At 34.1% G+C, this 24457-nt stretch overlaps 2 protein-coding genes across 2 annotated transcripts in view; both read right to left on the bottom strand.

Moving 5' to 3' along the window:
- LOC110796843 (uncharacterized) overlaps window positions 1-8936 on the bottom strand; it is a 43976-nt gene extending 35040 nt beyond the window's left edge. Inside the window, exon 1 of the mRNA XM_056831152.1 lies at window positions 8839-8936. The gene's annotated coding sequence lies outside the window, so the exon portion shown is untranslated. The remainder of the gene's footprint in view (window positions 1-8838) is intronic.
- An 8755-nt stretch (window positions 8937-17691) lies between these two features.
- Window positions 17692-19377, bottom strand: LOC130463100 (uncharacterized). Its single transcript, XM_056832138.1, has 5 exons — window positions 19009-19377; window positions 18690-18933; window positions 18433-18569; window positions 18235-18285; window positions 17692-18132 (listed from the first exon to the last, which is right to left on the bottom strand). Exons 1-5 carry the CDS (start codon window positions 19375-19377, stop codon window positions 17692-17694), a joined length of 1242 nt encoding a protein of 413 aa, XP_056688116.1.
- Window positions 19378-24457: the final 5080 nt, after the last annotated feature.

Raw genomic sequence — 24457 nt, 5'->3', positions numbered from 1 at the left:
ATAACTCTAATGGAGCAGCTTTAAATAAGTTGTATTCGCCACCAGAAAAGCCTTTCTTCCACTACAACATGCCAAGATAGTTTCACTACCATACCACTGAATGTTTATATACTGTTTCCCTTTTTTTGACAGATATCATTAGAAGACAGATGCATGAAATATGAACTCCATGAAAATCTAAAACTCTACCTTGGTTGGCTCATTTTCCTCAGGTAAAACATATGTTGTTCCAACACAGTAGTAAACTTTGATGTCATCTGAGAATGAGCAACTCAGTATGGAGCAACCACATTCATAAGTATCAAGTGCATAAGTAGATATGATCTCAAAGGTTTGGTCATCTAACAAGCGTACAAAATGCATTTCAGATTCCTCTGCACTAGCTTGGTTGTACTTCAAACTACAAATGGCAAAAGTGCAAGTTTGTTCCTGGTGGCAGATACGCCGAGCATGTTCTCCCAAAGGAATAGATCGAATATGAAGCTTCTGAATATCATCAATGGTGCCTATTGTGAGTTCACCTTCTTTTGCGATCGCAAGGCTGTTGACAGAGAAAACATAGGATTATTAGCACAAAAGCACCAAAGTTTATATTACAGAACTTTAGATGGTTAGCTCCATTAACATGCACAAGAATAAAAGAGAGCAATAATGCATTAAATGTCTACAGCTTCAAGGAAAACATCATGTTTCACATTTGGAAACTAGCATATTGCAAAAAAGAGTGGCATACATGAATATAGAAGCAACAAGGAATGCAATGAGCATCAACAACGAAAATTACCACCAACACCTCATTCGTCAGTTTCATGAAGTTTTTCTAAATGTACAAAGAACTAACAATGCTTAAAAAGAAAATCAATTGTATACTATGTTAAGTATCTTTCTGTTTCAATTGATTTAACTGCAGGAACAAAAAAATCTGTTATTTTACGAAGCATGGTTTGCTCTCCTGGTGAAGAAGAGAAGAAAGAAGGCACGCAAAGTTTAAAAAAGAAAGACCATGTAAGTTAATAAACAAAAGAATTAAACAAACGAAATAAAAGACAAGAGAAGTTCAATTTTCATTGACTAGATAAAAACACTAAGCATTTGAAGGAGCTGGCTAGCTTTCTTTTCAGAGGGTCAGTAACTTAGATAATGCACTTGGTGTTCACATCTATGTAGTTGACACTAAAGACAGCTGTTGACTGAAAAGGGTAAGCATAGCTCATGATTCATAGCTATATACTGACAAATAACTCTTAAACATCCACCATCAATAGTAAACTAGATAGGTGATCTAAAACCATTGTTTTTAATTCTGAGACAAGAACAGAGAAGATAAAAAATAGCTGACTCGCTTCTCTGAAATGCAGAACATGAATTATTGATAAGTAAAAAGCGGTTAGATTCAGATCATCAATTTATACGTGACTTACAAGAGCATGTCATACCCGTACTGACAACAAAAAGAGTACAGGTGCACAAAATACAGCGTGATTCTTGGACAACAGAAAATGAAGGATAACACAGCATCAAATAAACCAATTCAATGACAACTGCATAGTAAGCTTCGAAGATTTTTTCAGAATGCATTACCATATTGAATATTTTTGCTAAAGATTCAGAAAATCTACTTAGAATGTGGGCATAGAGAATCCTTAATATTCCACATTAAGCACGACAATAACTTAAATAATTTCTATTAAAATACCCTTAAACATGAAGACAAAGACTGAAACAACTTGAAAAATGCAGGAAATTAAATATATATATACAGTTAGAGAATGTAGTTGTAAAAAGTTCCGCCACGCAAATGCAAATAAGCTTCCATGGGCACGTAATCAAAGACAAGAAACCTCATTTTCCCTACAGAACAAAAATTCACAAGAGCTTAAAGTTGGATAGTAAGAGTACTTTTGACATCGACCTACCACTATTGCAATTAGATTGAAGACAACAATTAATTTAGATAATCCAATGCCCCTAACTTCTATAAAGCAACCTTATTATGTTATGTCCACCCTTTTAATCAATTGTATACAATCATCAATTACCACTGACTGAAAAAAGAAAATTAAAAACAAATGATTACAAGCACTCTGTGATTCTTTATTCAGATAATGAAACAACCCAATTCTATAATTAAGGCAAAAATTACTTCTCAGTTGCACGGGATTCAAAATTTAAGACGGACAGAATCATACCTTGAGCCAGAAGGAGAAGGAACAACTTCACCTAATCCGTCTTCCTCCAATGCTAAGATGATAAAATACCGGCCCTTTCTTCCAATTTATCCCAGCCAGTTCCCAAACCAGCGCCCCCTTTGAATAACTGAAGAGTTCTGGTACTGTATTTGGTGATCTTTTGGTTCCCTAGACTTAACTGGTACGACATTGTCATCTCCAAAGTTCTTCTCAGGGACACTGAATTCCTGCTGCTGGTTATACGACGGCTCGCAGAACTGATTACCTGCACTTGAATTATATTCAAATAGGTCTAGGTACTCATGAACCTCTCCTCCCGTTAAAAACCCATTTGTATTTAGGTTGTTTCTGTTCTTACCTGGGTTAAAGTAGAAACCATGAAGCAGCTTCATTCTCATCTGCTTCATGATCATTGGTCTGATCATCTCCCTTAGGCAGGTCCAGGAATCCGAGTAAATTCCAAAAACTCAAACCAATTTGGCCAGAAAAATTCCAAAAAGAAATGAAATCGAGTAAATTCCAAAAACTCAAACCAATTTGGCCAGAAAAATTAACAAAATCGACCTAAATAACATGAAAAAAACAAAAACAAAATACAAAATTAACCAAAAAATGACCCGAATCGGTCTTCCAGTCAATAAAACCACCCAAAATTACATCAAATCAAACGAAGAACAATCAACCCTAAAATCAATCAAATCACCCAAACATCATAAACCAAACAAACTTCCAAGAACAAATAGAGATTAAGGCTCGAATCCATACCGCAAAGCCAACAACGAAGTTTGAACATCGAGCCGCAGAAGGTCGAATTCTTTCTCTCTCTTCCGCCCTCTTTTCATCTCTCTGTAGACAGCTATTGAAATCTTGATGTAAAATCGAAAGATTACGAGATCTTTGGAGGAAGATTGAAAGGGAGATTCACAATGAGATTTACAAAGAGAGATGAATGCTGGTTAGGGTTTCAGAGATTGGATTTGCGATGGAGTAGATCAAAGATAAAGAGGAAATAATAATCGCCGGTGAGATTTGCGAAGGAGAACTGTAAATGAGTTTTGGAGATTTGATAATTAGGGCTGAGATCTGAGAATGGATCAACTCATAAGGAAAATGTCGGTTGAAGTTATATTGCAGCGAACACTAAAGGGCAGAACTACAATTAATTGCACTAATTGCATCTTATATTACCCCATACGCACTGCGATTATTTTTTTTAAAAAAAAAATATATTTTTCTTAGCGCGTTGTTCATATAATCGCTGCGAGTAATTCATTTATACCTTGACCCGCGTTGACCAAATCCTTATCGCAGCGAGTGTAACTTGTATGAGTTGTAATTGGTGAGTTGCAAATGACGATTTCTCTACTAGTGATATTAAGCCTCAAAAACATAATTCAGGGTAATAGAATGTAATAACGAGTAAGTGGTTGAATAATCATATAACATATTACATGCCCTCGGCGTAATAGAACGTGGATTTTAAGCTTAGGAAGGTTGTTAATCGGTCGCTAATCTTGTGCGTAACCCCATAATTCTATGACGACACCATCTACATGGACACATATTTACAACAAATAAATCTGAATAAAGTCGAAACCGGGGGGAACGCACGGCCCACACATTAGTTATGTGATATGAAACACGTAGGGGTATTTGGTGAATTTCGTGAAACCTCTGGGGCATTTCATGAAAAAACCGAAAAAATACTCCTTTCGTATTCTATTTTTATTACAATTTGAATGCCACAGAGTATCAGAAGGTTTGTGTTGAATTTAATAAATGAACTAGTTTTTGGGTCCAGACGATGTCCCGCGTTACTACATTAAAAACATTCAAATTTTACTTATATATATATATATATATATATATATATATATATATATATATATATATATATATATAAATATGTTTTTTGCAATGAAAACATATAATAGCCTAGCAGTAAAGGCTTTATTGTTTAAACTCAAGGTCAAGGTTTCAAACCTTACGCAAACCATGTTTGATATTTTTTTTAATGTATATGAATGTTACATGGAGCGAACGACCGATAAGAAGAGTGTCACGTGTCATATAAACTTTCTTTTGAACGTCTTTTAATATATAGTATAGATTACATGGATAGGTAGTTAATTAATTATTTATTATAAGAAATTGATAGTGGTATAATTATTTATTGTGGCAAAATGATGGTGTGAGTAAGTGTGTGCACAATGAAAGAGATAGAAAAATTAGTATAATAGTGAGTGGGAACCATGTGGTACGAAAGAAATAGGAGAAAAACATATACATTAAAGTACGACCGTTATAATAATGGTAACTCATATTAAAATATGAAGAGAGTACTCCATAAGGCCTTTTTTTTTAGAGAAATGAAAAAAGTACTTCATATATTAATCTTTTCTACAACGTTTGTACTTCCGGCCTCCTTTCCACAATGATGTTCCAATTCGGATTTTTAACACTATTCACATTAAAGAGAATTTTCAAAATTCTTTCACATACTCGTATATAAGAAAAATATGCAAGATCGTGTTAGATTGTCTGAATAAGAATATCAAAACTTTATAATTTTTACTAATGAAAATATAATTAGAGATTGCATCTTGATTTTTTTATTAAATTCCCTCAGCTTCTTCCCGGCATCCCCAGGTTTTCTATGAGCTTAATTTTCTCTCTGCTATCCAAGCAATCAAATATGGCAAACTCAAGCACACAAAAAATTATTTGCGGAAGTACTTTTTGAATCAAAATCCAACAGCAATCAAGAAAAATAACATGAAAAGTTTCGGGGGATTCTAATTTCTTTGTCATTCAATCTCTTTTCTTTCTCTCACTCCATCAAACCACCACCTTAGAGTCTGTTGTACCGTCGGGACATCCACCATCGTTGGAGGCAGAGGAGGAGCAACTTCGATTGAATTCGTCGTTTCCCACTTCTCCCGTGCCGATAAAATAATATTTGTTCATTTGATTGAAATGAGCAAAGATAAATTGCTCATTTGAAGCAAATGAGTAAAGTGTTTTGCTGATTTGAAGGAAATGAGCAAATTATTTTGGTCATTTAACGAACTGAGCAAATTATTTTGGTCATTTAACGAAATGAGCAAATTGTTTTGCGCAATTACAAAAAGTGAGCCATTTTCTAGATCTCTCCTCCCTTCTCTCTCCTTCCAGACCAGATTAACGTTGAGAGAGAGAGAGAAAAAGGCATACTTTTCTTCCTTTCTTGTTAAGATAAGATAGAATTAGAGCACTAGAATTAGAGTACAAGTAGTACGTAGAGTTTGAATAAGGAAACTATAACTTATGTAAGGAGTACGGAGTACTACATATTCTGGGATGCAAATAATGAAATATCAATAAGATTATGAGTCGAGATTAATTTAACATTTATTTATTTTTATATTTTTTTATTTTATAAACTTTCCTCCTTTAATTTTAGAAGTATGTTTGGGAAATGCAAATGAAGTTGGAATTCAAATGCAAATGAAATGAAAATGGAAATTGGAATTTAAGAGAAAAAGGGAAATTCAAAGATGGAATTCTATCAATCCATCCCAGCCAATGAATGAAATCACCCACACTAATTGCTCCGAGCATTTCCACAATATCTCAATTTTCTCTGGTATGCTTTTTCCCAAGGTAGCCCGACCCTTGATTTGTGCCGAAGCCCTTGATTTTTTCAACCATTACAACACAATCCTCTTCTCTTATTGTTCAAAAGGATAAAACCTTCCTATTACTCAAAATTTTTAAGGACACAATTTGAGCTTGCTTTCCCTCAAAAAGTAAAATGAAATTGAGCTTTAATACGGTGCAGCAAGTTGATTTCGGAGGTATCGATGAAAATAGAGGTGTTTTTTATTTAACTCACCATTAAAGTACAAAAAAGGTGAGAGAAAATGCCCATTGTTGGTTTGTAAGATGAGCTGAAGCGGAAGGAGGAGAGAGAAAGGGGTAGGTGGAGTACTGTAGCGCTCTGGTTGGTTGGTCGGTTCAAAGGCCTGAAACGTCTGTTGTTTTATTTTTATTTTTAAGCTCTGTATTTAGTAATTGCACGCGAAACTTTAGCTGTTGGATTAACTTGTTTCTACGGTGGAGATCCCTTCTCATTCATCCCATTATAAGGATATTCTCATTAAAGGGGGACCCTATATATATATATATATATGTATATATTTTGCATTAACCAGTGTGAAAGAAGAAACTGAAACATTAATTATTATGGAATGAAAAAATTATTAAATAAGGGGTTTTCTTACAAATTTCAAAATTACCTATTTTAAGGTAAATAAGTTTAAGCTTAATTTTCTCGCTTTTTTTAAATCTAATTTTTGACAAGGTCCAAACAAGTTTTATTTTATGAGCCAAGTACTTTAAGTTAGTGTTTATGTCCTTGATGGTTCTTTAACAACGGTGCACATAAGACTGGCAAGTGTATCTCTTAAATAAATACGGTCGGAATAAGCAAGTGTATCCCTTAAATAAATACGGAGGGAGTAATAAACAATTGAAAAAACAAATGAGTGAAAAAAGGGGATGTCACGTGTCATCCAAACATCTATGATTTTGCGTTTAAAATACTAGATATAGATTAAAAGCTTAAGTGCCCGACCTCTCGGCTATATTAGTTGGCCCGGCTGACTAGGTATGTAAATGGGTCAGGTTCGGATCGAGTGGAGCATTATTCGTATCTATCTGCTTCACCCAGTCCATCTGTCACCCAATTTACCCATCGTCCACGTTTTGTCTATCCACCACAAATGGCAACATTTCAGTTGGCCTGGCTGCTTTCTTTGGAGTATAACTTAAGGTTGGGAGAGTGGAGATAGGGATCCAAGCGTTGTAGCATCGAAGCTCGCAACAATCAAAGCATGTTTAAATAACTTATCTAATAAATTATAAGGAGGTGATGATAGAGCGAGTGAAAAGATTTGAACATAGATAATACTCTCTCTGTTCCTTTAAGTTCTTTCTATTTGAGGTTTGGGGTGAAAATTAAGAAAATGAAATCTTATAATGATTGGGTGTAAGAGAAATTAATAAAGAAATGAAGTAAAATTATAAAGAAATGAAGGAGAGAGAATATATATTTTTAATTAAATAATAAAAAATCATAAAAGTGGGGTTGAGTTGATAAATGGGGAAACGTGAATGAATTAAATAAGGGATGGTGGGGAAATTGATGGTAGAATATGAAAATATTCTTAGGTATTACACTACAAGAAATTATACTATTAACGACGGGAAATCCCGTCACGAAAGGCCAATAATCGTTGATTAACGACGGGATTTCCTGTCTCGAACCCGTCATAAAAGGGGGCCGTCGTTAATAGAAATTCCGTCGTAAATTCGTCGTAAACCCGTCGTAAAAGACATTTGCGACAGTTACTCCCGTCATTGTTTGGTTGTTAGCCCCGTCGCAAAAGCCTTTTGCGACGGGATTTTTGACCCGTCGTAATTAGGTTGTCGTTAAAGATACAAATTCTTGTAGTGTTATATTGTGTGTGATTAACTTGAAATATAAAGGTATTTTAGACAAAAAACATGTCCAAAAATAGAATCAAGAACTTTTAAAAACGCCAAAAATGTAAAAATGAAGAACTTTTAGAAACGCCAAAAAAAAAACAGAAAAAACTTTTAGGAATAGAGGGAGTTAACCATATTGTCAATTTATTCACTACCTACGTACATTCCTTAACATTTATGAAGTAATTGGTATTTCTTTTACCTTGTTAGTTGCATGGGAATCGTCAGGTCTGTCCCAAGCTAAGAGATATCCAAGACTAGGAACCATCTTATCAATGGTACCATATATGATTGCACACTTGGACCCTACAATCACTTGAAGTGGTCCTTGCGAATAAGCTCCTTTGTGCACAAATGATCCATCACCTTCTCCGCCTATCTTTGTAGGAGGGTCGACGAAGAATTTTCCCTGAATGTCATGGGTTTTCATATGCACTATTGGCCGAACCTGGATATTCTGCATACAACATATTACTAAAGCCAACTCCTGTTGCTCATCCTTTACACTCTTGTTGTTGTTTACCACATTTTGTGCTTTCTGCATCGCCTTTTCGATCGCTGCTTTTTGCTTGTCATTGAATTTTCCATTCACCTGAGCTTGTTGCACTGAAGCCATTGTTACGCTTAGCTTAATTGACTGCCGCTGGAAAATCAACATAAACAAAAAAAATAATCAAGATAACTAAAGTCAAGATAACACTTCTACGACCTAGAAAGTTAACATCATTATCCCTTGATTATTTTACCTAAAAATATTACAATTGATAATTACGGCATAAAGTACTGAATTTTGAAAAAAAAAAAAAACAATTCTATCAAAGATGTAAAATAGTATTTCAAGAGTAGAAAACATTTTTATTTCATTTACAAAGATTTCCTTCCCTACTCCTTACATAGTTACATATATGTTTTTTCTCCCCTCCCGACCACCCATATATAATATCCCACACACTTGCATTTCTTCGCTCCGATTCACAACTCTTTTTTTAAAAAAAAATTAAATAATATAACAAATGAAAACTAATTTACAATTGTGTTTTCTCTTGAAATTTATTTAACGTGAAAATCATAAAACCAAACGGAACCACAACTCAGAGGATAGAAAAAAAAGTATATGTACCTTGAGTACGTAGAAGTAGTTAAAAGACGTTTATGGTTTGCAATGCACGGAGAACATTTGTTTCACCAAGTTTGTATTTATTGATGGAGTTTAGGCCGAAGAGTTGTGTACAGTGTACTCTTATGCATTCATACATTTCTTAGAATAAACGAATAAGAAATCATGCATAGTTAAAGCATACTCTTCTTTTACAAGCTAGATAGAATCAAGACCAAAATAATCCATGGAATAAAACATCACATAAATTGACAAATAAAAATATAAGTGAATATCAATTAACTTAGTTGGAAATCATGGAATAATATCCAAAATCTTGAGATTAAATCTCATTTACATCATTTATTTTTTGGTTCTCTTTACTATAAATTAAGAATTAAGAATTAAGAATTACTGACAAATTAAAGAAAATGAATTACTAATACGAAGTAGTAAGAATTCATATCCAATGTGTTCTAACTTTGAATATATATTAACTTATTTCTTTGTGTCTTAGTGTCTAATAAAATGGAGGTAATACTACGTACGACTCTACGAGTATAAGAGGCCCCAATATAATACGGATAGTGAATTACTAAATACTTCGTACGTAATAGTAAGAATTCATATCCTTAGCATTTGTAAAAAAGAAAGAAAGAAAAAAAATCTAATGTGTCCTAACTTTGAACACACAAATATACGTTTATAACTGTATATTCTTAAGTGTCAAATAGAACGGAGGTAATACTACGAGTCTACATGTATAAGAGGCCCCAATATAATACGGAATACTTAATTGTACTAATCTGATATTTCTCCTATTTTCCCTTAGATCAAAATCAACCCAACTCATCATTTAAAAAAGTCAATTAGTGTGTGGCTCGGGCGATGTCCCGATTGCTACATTAACGAGTTAATTCTACATTTTTCTTGAGCATAACAAAATAAGTGTATTCCATAATGTGAAAAAAGTTCATTAAATTCGTCAACTACACAAACACACTACATCATTTATCATGACAAATAATTTTTCAATTAGATAATCTTAATTACAATTTATTTTGTAGTGGAAAATACCAAATTAGATACACGAATGACATTTATATAGTTGATGCTTATGAGACTTATGACATCTTTTTTTATGGTGGTCCTAATACGTTAACTAATTTTTTTTTTCCAAATAGTCATCGGAAATAAAGTCACGTAAAATTTAGTTGTTTTAGACTTTTTATGTTAACATTTATTTATAAATTAAAGTGAAGAGATAAACCAATTCAATTGGTGGTTGGTTAAGACTCCGTTCTATTGGATTTATTTTGACTGAACTTATATTATATGAACTTATCTGAACTTATCTTATCTGAAAAAAACTTATTTTGTATGAAATAAACTTATTTGTTTGTGAAAATGCCTAAAAAAAACTTATTTTTGCTGAACTTATATTATCTAAACTTATCTGAACTTAACTGAACTTATCTGAACTTATTTTGTCTGAATAAGTCAAAATAAGTCGAACAGAACAGGGCCTAAGATGGTATTGAGTGTTATCATCCACGCTTGATGTCTAATGTTCGAACCTCCTTGTTAGAGCTGTAAAAAACTAACCTACCCGAAAAATCGACCTAAACCGACCTGTACTCGTAAGGACCTGGACCTGGACCCGACCCGAGACCTAGAATATTATTGAAACAGGAAACCCGTATCCCGACCGTATCCAACCTCTTAAAACATGCGATCGATTTTGACCCGTTAATGCATGACCCAGACCCGAATCCGACACTTGACCGGAATATATTCGAAGTGTGATTTTGATACGTTATTTATCATTTATAAGAAGTATTTTTGGAAAATTTATAGTTTTGGAGTATCAATAACTTATAGTTACTCTTTTGAAAAGTTTATACTAGTATTATGATACAATTTCAAAAATAAATTATTGAGATCGATACGAATCGAAGTTCCAATGGCTTTGAGAGAATATATATGTGTATTGGTATGAGAGATTCAGTATGGAGAATCATTAGTGGCTATTATGTTCGAGATGTGTTTGTACTTAGCTTATGTTCGTCATTAAAATCATGAGAGACGAATTGTGAATCCATGATGGATACTTTTCCGGTATGTGTTAAGGTTTGATTATGTTGAATTGTGGATTTGAAGACTTCTTATGCTATGAACATCTTTTGAACACCTAGTGAATAAGTCTGAAACCTTTGTTTAATTTATTTAATCAATCACGAATACTATAGTTATGATTAAAGATTTTATGTGAAATGATTTAAGTTCTTGCACATTTGAAATATGATTTTTGATCGGATCAAATCGATTTTACCTTACAAATAAATAACTCACTAAATTATGTTTTAAGCCACTAAAATGAGTTTCAGGTTGGGCAATGTGTACTAAGTTTCCCTGACTTTGTTCTTTGAAACTGTCCTGGTGGGGGCAGATTCCTATTCGTGATTTTGCAGGTTTAGTTAATGCTGGAAGTTGAATCAGGGATCGCGAATGCAAAAAAAACGATATATTAGCTGAATTTCATATATAAGGTTGTAATAGTTTTTGTGTGAATATTCTTAAGCTAAATATGAAGAGTTATTGAATTTCATGGATTAGTTCCTTGTTGGTTAAGAGCTAAGTTTGATTAATGCTATTAAGTAATTTTACTTAGCAGTTCGTTAAGAGCGGGCTGTTACAGGTGGTATCAGAGCCAAGGTTGATTTTGGGTTTGCTATGATCATCATATCATAGCATATGAGTTGGAAGTGGGTTTATTGGATTGAATAAGAGTCCGTAAGTATGTGAGTTATGTTTGGGATGTTAAACCTTAAAAGTTTTATGCCTTAAACCGAGAAGTCTAGAATTGAAAGATTTAAAGTGATGATATTTGGTTTGTAAAATGTCTTACGAACATGAAGGTTGAAAGCTAAAACATATGTTTTGGGAGTTAGTGAAACTTCATTTTAATTATGTGGGAAGAAGTGTCGATGAATGAAATTGGATTTATAAATATTAGTGTGGTTATGAACTTGGAGATGATGGGTTGAGGATTTTAGATTTCATTGCTTGTTTTGAATTACGAGAATTTGAGTTTGGAATAGATCGTTTGATTTAGGTGATTAGAGTTCTAATGTAAAGATTGGGCCCATTGAAAAACATATAGTTAAATTCGTTATTATTGGATCAAGAGTTTCAATATATTGTCATCATCAATCCATCTAGTCACCTTCTTCCTAAACTGGATTGAGTACCGTTAATCTCCAATCCATCCATTGTTCCTCAAGATCCAATATTAATATTCGAATCATATCTGTCAAGGGAATCGAGATATCTTAGATTATTTCCTACACTGTGATTTCAAGATGTCATTTCAAAGTAATATGTTTCAAATGATCTAAAATTTGCATTCTGAAATTTCGAGGACGAAATTTATTTTTAAGGGTGGTAGTATCTAATAGCGTAATTTTTCCAGGTGTTTTTTAATCAGAGGCTAACTACATTTTATTATCTTAAAATAGATTAAAACAGTTTTAATAAAAGATGAGTATTATTATTGTATTTTATCTTTTCAATGTGTAAGAGAGGAAAATCTGTTTTTATTTTATTTTATTTTAAATGTAAAATTACAATTTTGCCCTTGGTGAGAAAAATAAAATAATTTCATATGCCTTGCTCTTCCATGCTATGTGTCACTCATGGGAGTTGCCACACACAAATATTGGTGTCATTTTCTTGTTAATTCTTCACAATTGAGTGGCAAGTAAGGGAGAAAATAAATTTGTTTAATGGTTTCTCCTAGGTGCAAACACTCACAACCCAAAAAAATCTCTCTCCTCTAGCTTGATTATCTGCTGCTGCTTCTGTTTCGTTCGTTTTCTACAACACGAGTTCGGATTTTTCCAATAGTTTCTTCAGGAAAGTTGTAGCCCTTGAAAAGCTAATCAATTTACCCTCAAGAATCACTCAATTTGGAGTTGTATTGTGGGAGATACGCCATCTTCTTGTCACTGCTGCTGCAGTTGTTGTTTTCAGAACTAGCTTCTGTTTGTGATGTTTTGAAGATCTTACGCTAATTTTTCCCTTCTTGTTTCTAAACAAAAAATTTAGATATCTTTGCGTAGATGAATTTAGGCTCAAACGTCACTCAATTTGGAGCCGTATTTTAGGAGATATGCTCTTCTGAAATCAGTCGCTGCTGCTGGCTACAAGTTGTTGTTGATACCTCAATTTATTGTTGTTGCGGCCTTGTTGTTGTTGATCTTTCCTCTGAGTTCCCAACTCTGATTTGATTAGCAAAGTAGAACCCTTGTTAAGATAATATATGGAGCTTATTAAAGAGTTGAGTTCATGCATATATTATGAAGATTGAACTATGGATGTATAATTGGGAGTTCAAGCAAAGGAGTGATGGGTATCATGAAATTGGTGTTGATGATCGGATTATGAACCTGAGATCGTACTCTTGGAGTATTATTGTCGTATGCTTAAGGTACACATTGTCCATCCACTTTGATGAAAATTTATGGCTTGTGCTAATTATCTTTACTTTAAGAATGTGATTTACGTATAACAATATGAATTTTGATTTAGGTTTTACTTATACTATTGTGATTTGGAAAGCCCAAATATGATGTGAATATGAACATTTTTAGAATTTCAGTGAGTTTAATAATTTGTGTTTTTAATTTATATATCCCAATTGATTTAAACATGTGGATTGTGAAATCTCGATTTTTGAGACTTGAAATTTTGATTGTGAGACATTTTGATAGATTTGAACATGAGACTTGTGCCAACTCGATTGTGAGACTTGTGAAGATTTGGTAGCAAGATTTATTAAAATTTGGTTACGTATTGGAGAATGTGACCAATGTGAGATTTGTAAAGATACATATACTTGTTAAGAATGAAATGGGTTGTATTGTGATCGCAATTCCATACTCTAAGTCGGCTTATGTTAGCTTCCTTATATTTAGTACATTTCGAGAAATACAATTGAATATCATTCTGGGTAATCAAGTTATAGATATGACAAATTTTGAAATAAGGTACGGAGTACAGAGAACTATGAGTGTGACTCATATATATATTAACCTATGTTTGGATTAATAAAGTTTAGCAAGAACTATCGTTTGAATCGTAAGCGACAGACATATTTCCTTTGTATTCTTTTGTTTTTCTTGAACTATTATTTGAGCCATATAATTTTATAATAAGATCTATAAATTATCTTTATGAAATAATTACTTTCTTTATGTTATAGTTAACGTTATCACTAAACGGTAGTTTTACCAACATACTAGTTATTGTATAATTTTAACTCGGATATGACGATAAGGATTGGTTACAACGGAAAAGGGCTTTTTGAAATAAGTTTTATGAATTGGGTAACCATAAAAATAAACTAATTTATTCTTCTAAAAATCAAGTTTTGAGCAACTCATCATATAATGTATTTTGATTTTCCGAATTATGATTTATGGCCTATATTTACCAAGTTATCCTTTGTATAGTCGTGAAGCTCGTCGTTTATTAAATTATTTTATTTGAGATCTTTATATGGTTTCTGTAAAGAGTATGTTTGAATTTAAAAGACCAAGATTATTCTTTGACTAAGATGAAATAATATAAATGATATATATTTTTGATACGATTAGAATGTGTATTTATACATCATTTTATACTTTATTCTTAATGAGAATTAATTTTAAGATCTAAATTACAGTGTTGGGTCTGTAACCACGTACGATCAAGAGAAAATTAAGTTCACTAGTCTTAATTGAGCTATTAAGCTAACTTGGGTATAACCTATATGCATCTGGAGTTACTTATAAGGGAGATTTTGGGTTATTATACTTGGAGTTATGAAGGTTACGCATTAAAAGGATATGAGCTTATTATGCTATTGTGATTATAAGCTAATGGTTTGGAGGCGTGATCTTTGTGTCACAGATCAAATTGAATGCGCAATTGTGTAATTCAGATTAAGGATTTTGATGGATTAATAGTGAATTGGAAATTTGAGCTGGAGAATATGATTTGTGATAAGCTTAAGAAATACGATTTGCCTTGAAGTATCTGTATTCGAGAGTTTCGTTAAGAATATAAACCTTATATATATATATACTATGTTAAAATTGTTTTTCAAGAATCGTGTGTACGGAATTTGTGAAAAGCTATGAGTAATACATTATGATCTTTAAGCAAATATTTTGGACAAATTTATCACTTTGTATAAGTATGGTTTGTGCCAAGATTTTCAATTGTGTTTATGATTTCAGATGAGGTTTTGTTGTGACACACGACTTTGAGTAAGTGTGATTATATATATTTCCTAAATTTATTGGATAAGTTTTCAAATGTGTTTTAGTGGGGAAGAAGCCGTTAACAACGGCCATGAACAACATTTGTGTATTTGTGTGTGATCTGTGTATATGCACATTTGTGCATCTGTGTAAATGTACATATGTACATCTGTGTGGGGACATGTCCTAAAAGTCTTGCAAGCATGTGTGAAAAGGTGGGTGACGACCACTAAAAGTTTGGAGACAGTGGTTCTTCAACCCATCTCTATTCGTGTTCTCTTCCCCTAGTTAGTTTATAAGTTTTAAAGACAAACATGTTAGAATTTGCTGGAATAAGCAAATATTGTGAAAGAATAAGTATGTTTATGTGTTTTGAAATATCAAGCATATATTGTTTGCGAAATTCGAAGTGTGATTTTGATACGTTATTTATCATTTATAAGAAGTATTTTTGGAAATTTTATAGTTTTGGAGTATCAATAACTTATAGTTACTCTTTTGAAAAGTTTATACTAGTATTATGATACAATTTCAAAAATAAATTATCGAGATCGATACGAATCGAAGTTCCAATGGCTTTGAGAGAATATATATGTGTATTGGTATGAGAGATTCAGTATGGAGAATCATTAGTGGCTATTATGTTCGAGATGTGTTTGTACTCAGCTTATGTTCGTCATTAAAATCATGAGAGACGAATTGTGAATCCATGATGGATACTTTTCCGGTATGTGTTAAGGTTTGATTATGTTGAATTGTGGATTTGAAGACTTCTTATGCTATGAACATCTTTTGAACACCTAGTGAATAAGTCTGAAACCTTTGTTTAATTTATTTAATCAATCACGAATACTACAGTTATGATTAAAGATTTTATGTGAAATGATTTAAGTTCTTGCACATTTGAAATATGATTTTTGATCGGATCAAATCGATTTTACCTTACAAATAAATAACTCACGAAATTATGTTTTAAGCCACTAAAATGAGTTCCAGGTTGGGCAATGTGTACTCAGTTTCCCTGACTTTGTTCTTTGAACCTGTCCTGGTGGGGGCAGATTCCTATTCGTGATTTTGCAGGTTTAGTTAATGCTGGAAGTTGAATCAGGGATCGCGAATGCAAAAAAAACGATATATGCTAGCTGAATTTCATATATAAGGTTGTAATAGTTTTTGTGTGAATATTCTTAAGCTAAATATGAAGAGATATTGAATTTCATGGATTAGTTCCTTGTTGGTTAAGAGCTAAGTTTGATTAATGCTATTAAGTAATTTTACTCAGCAGCTCGTTAAGAGCGGGCTGTTACAGTTATAGTGTTATACTATTGCAGGCTTATACTCTCAATAGTCGAACTATGAATTTAATCAATTGATATCTTAATAATCTTAATTATAAGTATTTTTTGCGTGGCTTGATCATCATTATCAATTTTAATGTACACTCGAACTTTTATATCCTATATTCAAATAAAATCGAACCCATGTTTTCCCAAGAAGAAACTAACTTAAACCTATTTGATAGTATTTAAAATTGTACAAGATGTGTTTCGCCCATGTTTAATTAATACTCTGTAGTATAATTATACATTTACGGTTTAAAATGTTGAGATGATCAAATCGATTATTTACTCGTAATCTCATATTAACTTTATATATGTATTAACTTGACAAAAACACACGTTGACTTGGTTTAAATAAAACTCAAATTTGAAATAAATGAATCATTAATTTTTACAATTTAAGAAAAATTAATTATAAGGTTAAAACTTGACTAGACCTGATAATTTTGAGACCTGATAGTTATCAGACCCGTTCGTAACCCGTATCTGAGAGTGAAACCGACATGAATTTTGACCGACCCGATAATTGTCCGATCCGAACTTGAGTCGAACCCGAAATTAACTGCTACAAGCCCCACTCAAACCCGGCTCGATAAGACCAGAACCCGAAATTGTACCTGACCGGAATAAGACTCGACCCGACCCGAACCCGACCTATACCCGAAATGAAAAAATAACCCGACATGACCCGACAAAAAAATCAACCTGACCGAACCTGACTTGAACCCGGGTGATAAAATGATCCGACACGACCCGACCGAATTATGACCCGAGACCGAGATGACCAGACCCAAACCCGACTCGGTAACCGTTTTGACAGCTCTACTCCTTGTATTGATTTTTTTTTGATAAGCAAGTATTGGTATATATATGCATCAAAGATTTACAAGTTTGACAAGCTAGTGGACAAACTCCACTACAGCCACAAAATGAAGGCACAAAGCCAAAAAATACCCTTTAAAAAAGGGCTAAAAACCAGTTATGATCACTAGAGATTATAGCTTTAGGAAAAACTGAACTAATTCTAGTACTAACATTCCGCTTTACAAGATTGCACACTTTATCAACGATTCCAATTTGGCTGTTCCACAGGGTATTATTCCTCTCTCCCCATATGTGATAAACTGTACACCACACAAAGGTGAAAATCACCTATTTCCTGAACTTTGTGATCTTCTTCCTATGAACCCATCTGATCAGATTAGGTAAACTTCGAAGTGCATTGCTAATGTTTAAACAAGAAGCAACATGTTGCAGCATCTAGAGTTGTACTGACAACCAAAAAATAAATGACTATGATTCTCCACTTCAAGCCCACACAACAAGCAGAGCTTATCAGTAGACACTCCAAACTGCATAAGTCTGTACTTAGTATTCAACCTTCCTAGAACAGCTAGCCGAGCAATAAATCTGTGTTTCGGCTGGGCTAAACGACCCCATACTGCATTAGTCCAGTGCACCCTAGCATTAGCAGGTACTAGCTCACAATAAGACTTTTTAATGGAATATGTTGGAAGAGATCTTAGCTGGTTCTCAGATAGGTATGTCTTCATCAACTCCTTAACCTGGCATATGACTTTCCAGTACCAACTATCACCTTTTTTAGGGAAATAACCCCACCAGTTCTGGTCTTTGAGGTAGACAGAGTGAATCAACCTCACCCACACATTCTCCTTTTTTGTAGCAATCATCCATACATGTTTTCACATGACTACAATGTTCCACATCTTTAAATTAATGATCCCCAGGCCCCCCTCCTTCTTTGGCTTACGAACCTTATTCCATGCCACCTTCCTAAGGCCACCATAATCAGCAACACCGTTCCACTAGAAGTTCCTGCAGATGTTGTTGACAGTTTTGAAGACACATTTTGGCACTACCATGATCAGAGCCCAGTATGTTTGCAGAGTCCTTAACACATAATTAATCAAAGTTAATCTTCTAGCAAAAGACATATTCCTGGAGCTCCACACCTTGATTCCAACACACATTTTTTCCACAATTTTCTCACATTCAGCCACACTTATCTTTTTAGAACAAATTGGAATGCCAAGATACCTAAAAGGGAAGCACCCCTTAGCAAAACCAGTCATGTCAAGTATTCTCTGTACTGCACCTCCAGTCATACCAGAACAGTATACAGAGGTTTTGGAGGGACTTGCTTTCAGACCAGTAGTTTGAGAGAACAACTAAAACCCTTGCATCATCAGGTGAACATATTTAAATTCACCTTTACAGCACAGAATGAAATCATCTGCATAACACAGAATATTCAATTTTGAAGCAGAGCACCTTGGATGGAATTTGAACCCTTCTTTTTCACCTACCATCATCAGGATTCTAGATAAGTATTCAACACATAGCACAAATAACAGAGCTGATAAGGGATCACCCTGTCTAAGGCCTATTTTTCCCTCAAAAAACCCATGAAAAGTCCCATTTATAGATAGTGAAAATCTAGGCGACCTCACACACTGCATGACAAGATGAGTGAAATGTGTAGGAAACTTGAGGGCTACCAACATTTCTTCTACAAAATCCCACTATACAGAGTCATAAGGTTTCTGTAGGTCCAGTTTTATGAGACATCCTGCAGAGTTGTTCTTCCTCTCATACCCTTTAGCAAGGTCTTGGAAAACCATGATGTTATGAGCAATGAATCTGTTGTGGACAAAGGCACCTTGATTCTGAGCAATCACATCAGGTAGGATACTTCTAAGTCTGTAACATAAGACTTTAGAGATGCATTTGTAAACTACATTACAGCAAGAAATGGGCATGTACTCTTGCACACTTTCAGGGCACTTCCCTTTAGGGATAAGGGTAACACTAGTGGTATTGATCTCTTTCAAGAGTTTTCCAGTATTGCGAAAGTCCAGGATATCCTTGCAAACATCATCCCCTATTTCACCCCACATTCTTTTTTAAAAAAAGTACTCCCAAACCCATCAGGACCAGGAGCTTTCCCTGAAGGAAATAATGCCCTTGGTCCAAGTATGCATTTAATGTTAAGTCTAATAAATGCGGTTCAGTATTAATTAAACAAGTTAATAATTCAGTGAGATCAAGTGAGCTGAATGCCTAGCTAGAGGCCGCTTCAGTTCAAGTGGAATTAATGATATTGATCCACAGCTTACTCTTGACTGAACCCGTAGGGTCACACAAATAGTACGTAAACGGATCAAGTATTTAATGGAATTAAATACTCCATCTATGGATATTCGGAATCGACGGATCTTGGTTTCATGGGGAGCTGAGATCGTCAAAGGCAAGAAATGAATACTCCGAAACGATGATATTGCCGGAAACGGAAATATGGATCGTATCGGAAATATAAATATTATCCAAGTCGTAGATGTTGCCGGAAACGGAAACATGGTACGTATCGGAAAATATTATCGGAAATGAAAATATTGCCGGAATCGGAAATATTACCGGAAACGAAAATATTGTCAGAATCGGAAATATTATCGGAATCGGAAAATAATTTCGGAAACGAAAATATTAAATATTTGTTCGAAACAGAAATTAATTCCGGAGACGAAAATATTAAATATTGTTCGTATCAGAAATGAATTAAGGAATCGGGAATTTAATCGGAAGCGCGTCATACGAATTAGCATCGGACGAGACTTGCTAGACGAAGGCCCAGCACGAAGCCAGGCCTACGCCCAGCAAGCCAAGCGCCCAAACACACGCTGCCAAACCGCGCCAGGCCCAACGAGGCATGGCGCGCGCGCGCGGGCTGATGCTCGTGGGCTGCGAGCAGCGCCTGCTCGTGTGGGCCGCAAGGCCTGCGCGGGTTTTGTGCGATGCTCGTGCTCGTGCAACGTTTGTGTTTCAATACAAATCCTAAAGCTAATGGAATTTGTTCTATGATTAAATCCTAATCCTAATAAAGATAGAATTTGTTTAATAGAGTTTTAATAAGATTATAATTAAACAAATTAGTATCCTAATAGGATTCCAAGTCTTTTTCCATAACTCTATAAATAGGTGCCTAGGGTCACATATTTACATTGTGAATTGAAGTATTCAAAGGTAAGATTTTCAAGCAAAAATCAGCCACAAACACTTGCCCTATTAGCCGAAATTTATAGTACCTTAAGGGCGATTCTAGTTGGTCAATCTCAAGGCGGATCCGGACGTGCTGTGGACTATCTACGGAGGAACGACACTTGGAGTCCTAAAGACTTGTTCTTGTTCGGTTCGGGCGCAGCTAGGGAGGGCACGCTACAAAGTGTATGCATCTGAATTATGCTAAATGATAATGTGTAAATAATATGTTTCCTGACTTTATGGTTTTTCCGCATGATTTATGTTTATTCATATGTATCATAACCTAACAGTGGTATCACGAGCCTCTTATTATTTTCATCATCTAAATTGAATGACATGGTTAAATTTTACAAATTTGCAAAGAATTAAAAGGGGTGATTAATTATCGTAATTTTTAATTAATTGCAAATTGCGTTTATTTAATTATACGTACGCAGTTTTTCGGCAGCTTCTTCGTTACTCATCCAAATCGAGTGATTTTTGTGTCAATTCCGCATGTAAAAGGCATTCTAAAATTTTGATAAAAATAATAATTTTCGGCCGAACCCAGAATTCCCAAATTCGAAGCCTAACTATGACTTTTCGGAGGTTTTAGTTTTTCGAACGCAAAAGTTTGTAAATTTAAGATGTTAAATTGAATATTTGCGATTCTTGTTGATAAATCTTGAGTTTTTGATTGACCTACAGTATATGTTTAACAAATTTGAATGCCTAGACTTGTTAATTATACAACCTAATTTGTAATTATGATTTTTTTTTTGATAATTAATTTGTAATTATGATTAATTTATTGAAATTCGAATAATTTAGAATTGATTTGTTTTTCATAATTAATTAATAATTTAATTAGGTATCCATGATTAAAATCCACCATAAAAATTGTTAATTTATGTTAAATTTTAAATTTTTATGACCTAGATTTGAGTCCATGTTAATCGGAAATTAATTGATTAATAAATTTTCGATTTTCGCCCTAAAATTATGAAATTAATATGATTTATTAATTTGTCAATAATTTTAAATTAAAAATTTTAAATTTTTATGAAAACGCCCATAAATGTTGCACGCACAAAGCAATGGAAGCTACGTGTTACCCTTAGGGGTGTTGTATAGTGCGGGCACGCGACGACGAGCAAGGGAGCTCGTCGCCCGTGCGGTACGAATGCAGCGAGCAACGAGCTCTGCGGCACGCAAGGCTCTAGGTCTAGGCATGCGCGCAGGGCGATGGGCGAGGGCAGTGGGCACACAACGCTGAGCACGATGTGTGTGGGAAGCAGTGCGCTGCGCCACGACGCACCAAGCTCGCCAAGGGGCAGCAGCCACGACGCAACACGAAGCTGCGCGCAGCGTAGCCCGCAAGGCTGCATGTGTGCGTGGCATGGGGCGGGCGTGCGTATGGCTGTGCAGGCTATGTGCAACGGTCAATGGCACGGGGCATGGGCCTCGTAGCTCGATGGGGCTTGGGCGCAAGCCCAAGTGCCTCGTCTTGCAAACTATTGATGCGTTTAGTTTTAATTTGAAATTTTCAGTTCGGAAATAATTTTAATTAATTTTAAAATTAATAATTTAAATTGTTTTCTCGGATTTTAATTTTGAATATTATAATTATTATAAATTTTTATTTATACTAATTATTTTACTAAAATTAAACCTTGAATTAATTTAAATTTATTCAACTGAAAAATAAATTAAATAAATGGATTTGATTATAATTTTATATGAGCTTTAAATTTTAATTAAATTTGTATGTTTCCAGTTAGACTAGAAATACATTTTTATGTTTAAAATTAGTAAAGCATATAAAGTTATTGGTTTAAGTGGGAGCAATTTTAGTCATAAACTCTTGATTAGGTCTACAAATCCTTTAAGGTTAAACAACTTGATTAGAATTAATAAGGACTGAATAATTGGAAGATTATTGTTGCCCTTGATTAATTGCTGCATATATTTATGTGATGCATACAACGTGTTTTTACTAACCAGCTATATGGGCCATTCATGATAATGAATGGGTGAATGGTAATATTGTATATGTACTGTTTTGCAGGTTATGAAGTGACAAGTATGGCCCAAATAGGATAGAAAATATGGTCCGCATACCATTAATTTGAATGTAATTGGTCTAATGCACCAAATTTGTTTTTCAATTCAAATATGGTCTGCGTACCACCAAATAGTTGTAATTACTTTAATTATAACTGATCCTGTTTGAAGAAAATGACGCTTCCCACGGTGAAATTCAAGACGAAGTTTCCAACCATTTTCAAGACGGACTTTGAAGTTGAAGCTTCAAGATGAAGTCGGGCCATACTAGATCACATTTATCTTATGCATGCTTTAAGTTTTTTATTGCTTTTAAATATGTCTTAAATATGCATGAGATTGAAGCTTGATTATGTTGCATGATTAAGGATTTTAGTTCACTTAAAATCTAACCAACATAGTAAGAGCCTTAAGTTCCAAACTTAAAAATTGAGTTAAAAGGTGTCATGCCAAAATAACACTTACTTGGATAACCTTTACATCAATCTAGTAATAGATTACGCTCAGCGAGGTGTTACTTATTGATCCTAAAGGGGTAAGGTACACAAATAATTGTGAGTACTCCCTCCGTCCCGGAATACTTGACCTGTTTTCCTTATCGGGCCGTCCCTTAGTACTTGACCTGTTTCTATAAATGGAAATATTCTAACAATATTATATTATTTCTCACTCCACCCCTATTAACCCACCTACCCCGTACTCCATACAAAAAATAATTAAAAATTCAATCCCTACTCTCCCCAACCCCACCTCTTAACCCACCTCCCACTAACTACATTAAAATAATACCCCACTATCAACTACTACCTATTAAATTAAATAAGTCAATTCAAGTCCCTTAAACTTTGTGCCGGTCAAACCGGGTCGAGTATTCCGGGACGGAGGGAGTACATGTTAGTTTTGGTGAAACTCAACGATATAAGTAAGGAGTCCTTTTATGTCGTGGCAAATTCGATAGGTTTACCTAATAAGCTCTTAGACGTACATATCAACCAAGAATAGTTTCTAGACTATTAGCAAAAGGCTTTTGCTTACCTAAAAGATTTTAGAATTGAGTCTAAATACATAAAGTGCGTAATTCTTCAATGGTTTTTAGGGTCTTGGAATCATTTTATTCACACCTGCCGGAACACATAATTTGAATAAAATGCTAATAACTTGTTTAAATTGCATGATTGCTTTAATTTTCAAGTTATTACTCATGATAAATGTTTAGACTTTGCATGCTTCAATGTATGTTTTAATTATTGTTAATAATTAAATATATTGCACTGCAGTAAATCCTTTTAGAAAGGTAACAGTAAATTTCTTTGATTGGTAATGAATCCAAGAACGATTCACGGAAATGAGAGAAAATGAGCAATTTAAAATGTACGTTTCTTTTAGCGACTATTATGGTTGTTTTCGAATATCAAAATCGAATGGCGAACCGATTGGTGCTTGTGGATTCAAAAATACAATGTAGTTTTAAGATCATAAAGCATTGAGTTTAAACGCTCAGCTTTACCAATGGTTAACAACCTAATATCTTTGTCCATTTAATTCTCGAATGAGTCTAGTCCCTAGACATTCGAATCAAGATCGATGTTTAGAGAACTTTAAAAGCTTCTGGTAAGATCATCTAGTTGAAACAAAACATTCAACATAAAATAAATGGTAAGAACTTTGTTGGAGTGACATGGGGACATGTCTAGACAACGTATAAAAGTCAATACTAAAGAATTCAATTCTTAAGACTATAAGAAAGGGTACTAGAAATAGGAAAACAAGGAACAAATGAAAGGCATTTACGATTCCGTTTCTACCTATAAGTTTATGTTTTAAGAGAAGTGACCTAGCAATCAAACTTCCTTGGTATCATATACCGCTTGAGTTTCTTACTTCGGTAATAACTCA

This window comes from Spinacia oleracea, chromosome 6 (assembly GCF_020520425.1).
Source record: "Spinacia oleracea cultivar Varoflay chromosome 6, BTI_SOV_V1, whole genome shotgun sequence".
NCBI classification, from domain to species: Eukaryota; Viridiplantae; Streptophyta; class Magnoliopsida; order Caryophyllales; family Amaranthaceae; genus Spinacia; species Spinacia oleracea.
This window is presented reverse-complemented; position numbering and strand designations above follow the sequence as displayed.